Consider the following 8,882-nt stretch of genomic DNA (forward strand, 5'->3'; position numbering starts at 1 on the left):
CACAGTCAATGTTTTTTTGTTTTGTAATAGAAAAATTGCTTATCCCATATAGTATTTTGACCCTCTCAATTTCATTTTTACCAAAATCCAGATTTCTTGCACTATAGACAGATGAGCCCAACGGAATTTTTTTGTACGATGAATAGTTAATTCTTAAAATTATTAGGGCCGTTTGGTCGGTAGTTAGAGTTATGTAGATATTAGTAATATATATATTAGTTATGTCGGGGTTAATTATGCAAGTATTAGTAATACATAGTTTAGTTATGTAGGGTTTAATTATAGCTTATAAAAATAAAATACTATTAATTATTTCAAACATTCTATTTTATGTAATGTAAATATTCTGTCAATATGTTGCATATATTATTTATACATTTTTAACATACCAAATAGATAAATTATGTATAAATTCATGTCCTAAACAAAATATAATACATGCTAATTAAATATGTGGAATATATTTAATAATACTAGTGCTAATATATGATTAGCACATGCGCCGTCAAAATATATACAATCCGGGCATGATGACTTGACGTCATCCTCACCTTCCTCCGGCTTATCACCGGCAGTCTGTTCAGGATTCCAAACTCAACGATGGCAACTAAACACGAGGGTTGTAATATTAATAAAATATTTACATCTGGAGTTCAAATGGAAAGAAATAGAAATTTGTCCGTATATAAAAAAATAAGAAACAAAAATAGTTAGGAAAACATAATAGTTATAAAGTTCTCAATAAAAAAAGTTTTAAAAATAAATGAATTGGGGTAAATATGTAATTTACTATTTTAATATATATATATAACTAATACCACATAACTTATTCCACATTTTATCCGCATAACTTATACATAGATTTCCCATAATTTATGTATGATTACAAAAAAAAACATAACCAAATATAATAAAACTAATACAATTTCTATCAAACATAGTAAAATTAATACAACTTTTTATACTTGAATAAGATTTATCTTATATAGTAACCAAACGGCTTCTTAGTGTCCAAAATGGAATCAAGAATTCTGTTACATGATCAAGGCTGGCAGAGATGAAAAAAATATTTAATACTGTCCGAGCAACATATTGCAGTTGCAGAAAGATACTTAAATTAGAAGATTAATCAAAATACCAAAAATTTATCAACTTGGGTGGCATAACTTTCATCACCATGGTTAGATTTGCAGTACTCCTCATCTTCCTCCTCTTCAACTTTAAACACTCCTTGTACAAATAACTCCACATCAATTTCATTATTCTCCTCTAAATTACTCAAGTCCTCATCAAACGGCACAGGAATAAACGGCGGCCTTGGAAGATGCACTATAAAATTCCAGTCTACGGATTTGAAAAAATAGTGACCTTTAATTTCATCCACAGACATCCTCTGCTTCGGATCCTTTTCAAGTAACTTCTTTATCAAGTCTCTCAACGGCGTCGCCTCACCTACTAAATCCGGCGCCTTCGAAAGTATTCGATAATATGTTTCCTTTCGATTTGAGCCCCCAAACGGCGTCATTCCGTACAGCATCTCATACAGCACAACTCCTAAACACCACCAGTCCACCGAGAAATCATGGCCGTTACCTAGGATGATCTCCGGCGCCAGATACTCCTCCGTTCCAACGAATGAATTTGACTTCTCCATCGGGTCGAATTCGAGAGGAGCCGAGTCAGGAGCGAATCGAGCCGAGTGAATTGAATCATCTGGAGATATTCCAGAGTTGCAAAATTTATTCAAGAGGGACAACCGGTTCTTCTTTTTGCTCTTCAACGCGGTTTGTTCAGATTGTTTGGCTGTTTCTATTAGCGGTGCTTCTGGAGTAATTTTATGTGGAAGTTTTGTAGACAGATCAAAATCGATTAGCATTATATGACCGTTCTCTTGAATCATCACGTTTTCTGGCTTTAAATCTCTGTATACAATTCCTGATCTATGAAGATGCTCCAATGCCAGCACTAACTCCGCCGCGTAGAATCTGATGAATAAAACAACATTTTAAAAGACAGGTTCTCCAAACAAAATTCGTACCAATATAGAATAGCAGTCTTTCAATGTGCATATATATATATATATATACCGAATGAATGATCGATTACCTTATAGTATCGTCGGAGAACATCTTTTCAGTTTGTTTTTTCCGGAGAGAATTGAGATCACCACCAGGACAGTAATCAATGGCATATCCGACAATCTTATCCGTCGACACAACTCCTTTGAGTTTAGGCAGAAGCGGATGCTGAAAAGAATTGAGTACGTCACGCTCGAGGCAGATTCTCCTGTATTCGCAGTTCCTACTTGCCTTGTTCTTCTCGATTGAAGCTCTCAAAATAGTTTTCAGAGCAAGCAACTCACCGTTTTCGGTTTGAACCAAAAACACCACTCCTTTAGCTCCGCGGCCAAGTGCTGAAATTACCTTCAGTCTCCGCAGTTGTATGGAGGCAATCTCTGGCTTTTCAAGATTGTCTCCGTTGTTCATGGCGGACACCTGCTTGATACACAAATCCTGATATACTAAACTTCTTATTCTTATAGTATTAAATTAAATAAAATAATATGTAAATTTGAGAATCATTAGGAGTTTGGGTGACTCGATTTAATTTCTCGAGCAACATACACAACTGTTCGTCTGCTAGGATTTTTATAGGGCTAGACTTTTGAGGTATTAACAATTTCAGAGAATTAAAATATGTCCCCTCTCTTTTTCCTTGCGGGAGAAGATTGGAAGTGGAAATGATTTTTCAATTACGTTTTTCTATTTCAATTCATATCATATTCTTTTCTTTCATAACTCAAAATAAATAAATTTTTTAAAGTTCAAAAATTTTACTCGAATTTTTTATATTTATTTTTCATTTAATAAGATTTTTAATTAATTTACTTTTTTTAGTAAAATAATTTGGAAATCTAAAGAATAACAATAGAAAATACAGTATTTAAGTGTCGTTTGACCTCAAATAGTATTTGAAAAAAAACTTGAGAACTAGTGTTTGGCCATATAATTTGTCATTAGTTGACAAATATCCCAAGTTCCAGAAAAAAACTAAAACTTGAAAAGTTTAAAAATTTAAAAACTACCCCAAACTCTTATATTTTATAAAAACACTCATCATTTATTGTCAGAAAGAAGATTGTCCGTAGAATGTAGAAAGATTTTATAAAAAAATAGTTTGTTATTACCTTATAAAAAAATAGTTTGAATGACAAGATAGAGAAAAAAGAATTAATTTATTGCTCTTGCCCATATTGTTGTTTTGTTGTTGTTGATTATTATCAATTATGATATAATTTTTTTTAATGGAACATGTTCATTATAAATTGATAACACAAACTTATGAGTATTTTAAATAATTTTTAAAAATTATTGTACAAAATAATATTTTTTGAAACAGTCAAATATTTTTGAAAAAATTTATGTCCAACCGCATGGTAAAACTTCACCGAAAAATTACTTACTAAAAATATTTTGGAACTTCGGGCCAAACGCTAGCTTAATTTATGTTCTTAAATATTTTTCTTAAGAGTGTGTCAAATCTAGACGATTCACTTAATATGGACTAGAGGAAGTAACTCGTTTTGACAAAATATAATATCTAATATAATTTAATATTACAATATTTATTTTATGTTTTAATGCAGTAATTCATAATTAGATAAATCATATAAATTACAGATTTATACTCCCTTCATTCCATATTAAGTGAATTTTTGAAGATTTTTTTATTGTTCAAAATAATTGAATTGTTCAAAGTTCAAGATAGATGTTTGAAACTTTTTTCATTTATTGAAATTTTATATTTTTTAGGAGATAAATCACACTACTTATAAAATTATATTTATGATTTTATAAAGGATAATAGTGAAAAGTACAATTCAAATTATATTTTTAAATATTCTTTTTAATATACATTATATGAAATGACTGACATATTTTTTTTATCATACCAATGTCAAACGGGGTTATTGTTTTAACGTGATTGAAAAAGTTGAGGTACTGGATGTGTTCCCTATGGTCAAAGACTTCGGGCGCAAGTTCGAATACGGTGTGGTATTCTAGAAGCCCATTCACGGACTTTTCTGACCCTTTAAACCAAATGACTTTCTTGCATAAATAATTGTTATTTATAGTACTTTTAATATATTTTTCAAATAATATACGTTATTTATTTTATCTCAATTTATATGGTACACGTGAAATTTTGAAAATTAATTAAATTTTTAATATATTTTTAAAAATATTTTAAGTTGTTTATTATTGTAATTTATAGTACTCTTAATTAACGTAATTTTCAAATAATATATGTTATTTTCTCTGCCCTAATTTATGTGGCACATGTGAAATTTCGATAATTAACCATATTTTAATATGTTTTTAAATATTTTAAGTTGTGATTTATAGTACTCGTAACTTAATTTTTAAATAATATATGTTGCTTCCTCTATCCCAATTTAGTTGGCACATGTGAAATTTTGAGAGTTAATCAAAATTTTAATATGTAGTTCAATTATTTTAAATTGTTAATTATTGTAATTTATAATACTTTTAATGTAATTTTTAAATAACATATGTTACCCCCTCTGTCCCAATTTATGTGATACATACGAAATTTTGAGAGTTAATCAAATTTTTAATATTTGAAGTTATTAGTTATTATAATTTATAGTATTATTTTTAAAATAATTTTTAGATAAATAAATTTCAAAATACCCATGTGTCTGTCACTGAAAAAGCCAAAAAATACATGAAGCTCCAGCCTGCAATTTAGAAGTGATGACCAAGATAAATTCAATTGACAAAAAATTAAGTAGATTACCAAACTACCCTTTTGACCTCAAGCTCCTCTCTTATTCCCTCTTTTAATATGTCATGCACTTTCTAACCCTTTAAGCCAAATCATTTTCTTGCAAAAATGTCTTTTATATATATATATATATATATATATATATATATATTGTAAAGTCCGACTCAGTACTCCTTATCTTGTATAGTCTTATCATATTTTAGTCTCTTAATTATTGAAATTAATCTATATTCTCCTCATTTTTATTTTTATTTTTTTAAAATTTTTATATTACTCTGTTCATCTTTCTCTCTTAACGTGTGTTTTTAACAACTTTTTCTTTAACCACACTCCAGACATGGTCTAAGGCAACGACGTCCTTTTAATTCAAGTGGACTTTAAGGTTAAGCCGTCAAATTTTTCTTAGAAATTTACAGGTTAATCCATCGTTGTTATTAATAGATTAAGAGGTTAACCATATACTAAGGGTAATTGATAATATGCAAATAATAAACAACTTACTTTAATACATCCACAAATATACATCTACAAATATAAAAATATATTTTTTGGGGGAGAGATATAAGCAATATAACAATATTAAGGACTTACATGATTAAACTAAGAGAGCTTTTCCTTTTGGGAACCCCCGAAGAACTTTCACAAATTTGAAAAACTTTCAACAAACTTAAATATTATACAAAACTTTTATTACACAAAGAGGGTAATTGATTTTTGGAGAGGACTTGGAAACATAAAGGAAAGGGGAATATGTTGTGTTTTTTGGTTCTTGTTGGTCTCCGTTCTCTATGTTTTGTCCATCTTCTAATGAAGAGAAATGTTTTATGTAGACATACGATAAAGGAAATAAGTGTACATAAATGGAAAACGTGTCCTCAAAACAATGAATTCAAAGTGTGGCCACAAAATAATTGACCGACCAAATAAGATAAGATTTCATATAATGTAAGTCGGGTGCGCATTTGGGCCCCATCGTCACATGCATTATTAATTTTTTTTCTTATTTTAACTGACACGGACATACGTGTGCTTATCAGTTTTTCCCTTATTGGAGGGTAGTGATAAAGTAAGCACTCACAAGACAAATGTGGGAATACCTACATGACACACTCTATTTACTTACATAGTAGGTAGTAGTAGTTCATCCATGTTGCTGATCCCATCGTCTTTCCTTTTTTACCATGTTTTTCATCCTTCGCTCTTGTTACATTATTGTTGATGACTTTTCTTTTGTCCTTATCTTCTTGTCCTTATCTTCTTGTCTTCACATGTTAATAGAATAGTTCCATGCCTTCACATATTTACTAGAACAGTTACGTATCCAAGTTATGTAAAGCAATGGAGTCAAAACTCATGCCAAAATCATCATCCTCGTTGGGGTCTTGAGCGTCTTGATAGTAGTGGTGTCCACAGTTATCTTCTTCTCTAGTGCTCGGGGACCTAGATCTATTAGATCTTTTTGAACTTTCATTAGAACTCCGTCTATATCGGAAACTAATCGTTCTAAACTTGGACTTGGACTATCTTTATTAATTACATGTTTATCATGTTCTTTATTTTTTTAAAATTGTTTTAATGTCTGTTTAATTATATTTTTAATATTTTTAGTTTTTTTCTTTTTGGAGAGTATGTGTTACTTTTTAAATTTTTCTCCCTAGGAAAAAGAGCTGGGTAATTGTCTTCTTCACTTTTTCGTAAAATGACAGTCATCAACGAATTTGATGTATCTTTACTGGTTATCGTTTGAACCGACTAGTTGTATCTATAACTGATACAGTGGATTTCTTTGCATTCATTGGGGAATGCACACCCTTCTCATCTATTTTTTCTTGAGATGGGAAACTCGATTCTGATGTCTGTGTTCCTGCATTGATCTTCTGAAGAATAATTATTCCTTTAAGTGCCTCCAGTTGTTCCTCTAATTTAGCATTCTCTTTGAGTAAAGCTAGAATTTTTGTAGTCTAACTTTCACTTTTTTCATTCAATCTTTTGAAAGTCTCGATCATAGAAGAGAAATGGTCACAAAAAATTATTTTATTGGTGTCTTTTTTTTTGGGAATAGACCCTACACGAGGCTTTCACCTCTCGTGCACAGCCAGGAGTTGAGAAACACCCCCAAACTTTATTATACATGAACACAGAAAAATATAAGGAGGGGGACATAAACCTTACCTCCGTTCTTAAGTTGGTTCATAAGTCGGCTAACCTACTAAGGTCGGCTAACTCATCCCCGATACAATAGAGTATTTTCTAAATACTAGAAAAGTGATAAAACCTATGAGAGGACTCTTCTTGATACAATGCGATAAAGAAAACATACATGAGGGAAACTCTTCCCTTCCATGTGAATACAAGAAAGAAACATACACTAGTCCTATTCAAATAAGCTACATTTTATACATAGCTAAAATGAAGAAAAACAAGTATACAAAACTTCCAATTTCCATGGATCGATCGTTCTTTTCATCTTTGTCCTTCTTAGTCTTGTAATATTAAGTTTGTCCATGAAATGAGAGTGCATTATGCATAGAATGTATAGGTTGTTGCAGCTTTGTGGGTTGTGAGTTGATGGACTTCATGTTGGCTGCTGCAGTTCTGCAGCTCTAGAGTTGTTGTTGTTGGATGTTGATGTAGATTGTTGTATGGTTGGTTGAAAATGGAGGGTCTAACTACAGCTTCAGTCTTCCCCCCCATTTCTGCAGCTATTGAGAATTGGATGTGGAAAGCACCTTACTAAATTCCACTTCAACTTCTTGGATACTGCAAGTCTTGAGTATACCTGCACAAATAAGAAGAAAAGAAGAAACAAAGAAAGAACTCCAAATGTTGGTTGAGATTTTGTAGGTGTGCAGTGTACTGCTGCAATTCTGCTGATTGTTGCAAGTTTTTGGATGTTCATGGTTTTGTTGTTGGGTGTTGCATCTTTGTTGAGGTCAACCTGCAGCTTCTTGTACTCTGTAGGCACTGGAAGCTTGCTGGAACTCCATAACCAAGTGCTATAACACTTTAGACCTGTACAAGAAATCAAGCAATGCAATTCCAAGTTTTGGCTCAAGTGTTGCAGGTTAGCCATGTACCTACAAAGAAAAAACACAGAAGGAGAAGCTACTCTATTCCTTATCTATAATAGTTAGTTGGCTATTCTATGAAAGCAATAAACAACGGAGACTCTCCCATTTACAAATGTTCTAACTATGCAAATCATATAATTTGGCTCCATGGTAATAATTGAGTGCAATTGAAAAATTTATGCTTGTCATGGAGGTTGTTTAATCCTCTTGAGCTTCCTTCTCCTAAATCCAGTCATCTCCAACTTGTCTAGCTTGACATATCCTCTAGTTGCATGAGGAACTTGCTGGTAGCTGTAGAACTGCTGAGTATTAACAACTTCATGGCTGTATTTGGACAGCGTGTCTGCTGAAAAATTGGCTTCCCTGTATACATGGTTACATTGGAACTGATCCAATAATTGAACCAGCTTTTGAAGCTCTGTAATGTACTGAATCATTCTCCATGGTGGTCTAAGTTTATGCTTCAGCCATCCCACTAAAAGTTCTGAATTAGTCTCCAAGATTACCCTGTTGTATCCATTTTGAATACACCAAGTAATTCTAAGTACTGCAGCTTGAACCTCTGCCTGGTTATTGGATCCTTCTCCTAGTGGAGTAGCATAGGCATATATCAACTCCCCTTTATGATCTCTAAGTATACCACCTGCTCCTATCCTTCCAGGGTTGTTGATGGCACTTCCATAAGTATTAAGCTTAACAAAATTAGGAGGGGGTTTGTTCCATTTGACCTGAATCACACTTGTATCATGTTTTCTATTTTCCACCATGGACACAAAATATTTCCATTTACAGGGTACCTTGCAATCATGATAAATTATGAAAAAACATAATTTTATTGATAAACATTGTGGGTATAAATCTATTAATCTCTTGACTCTCCTAAGATTTCTCTTTGATTCAATGATTGTTAATGACGTATTTCTCGAACTAGAGTGATGTAGACCTCCTTGAGATTTATTTGATCTCCATGGGCGGATCTTCTTAAATAATTTGATTGTCAAT

General features: G+C 31.8%; 2 protein-coding genes across 2 annotated transcripts; both read right to left on the bottom strand.

Moving 5' to 3' along the window:
• Positions 1-1,092: 1,092 nt before the first annotated feature.
• LOC129881649 (serine/threonine-protein kinase OXI1-like) lies at positions 1,093-2,714 on the bottom strand. The gene is made up of 2 exons (XM_055955779.1): positions 2,107-2,714; positions 1,093-1,985 (listed from the first exon to the last, which is right to left on the bottom strand). The coding sequence occupies exons 1-2, from the start codon at positions 2,484-2,486 to the stop codon at positions 1,130-1,132; spliced, it is 1,236 nt and encodes a 411-aa protein (XP_055811754.1). The 5' UTR covers positions 2,487-2,714; the 3' UTR covers positions 1,093-1,129.
• Positions 2,715-8,065: 5,351 nt separating this feature from the next.
• On the bottom strand, positions 8,066-8,647 carry LOC129883575 (uncharacterized). The gene has a single exon (XM_055958208.1). The coding sequence runs from the start codon at positions 8,645-8,647 to the stop codon at positions 8,066-8,068; it is 582 nt and encodes a 193-aa protein (XP_055814183.1).
• Positions 8,648-8,882: the final 235 nt, after the last annotated feature.

The sequence above is a fragment of the Solanum dulcamara genome, chromosome 3 (genome assembly GCF_947179165.1).
Source record: "Solanum dulcamara chromosome 3, daSolDulc1.2, whole genome shotgun sequence".
Taxonomy (NCBI): domain Eukaryota; kingdom Viridiplantae; phylum Streptophyta; class Magnoliopsida; order Solanales; family Solanaceae; genus Solanum; species Solanum dulcamara.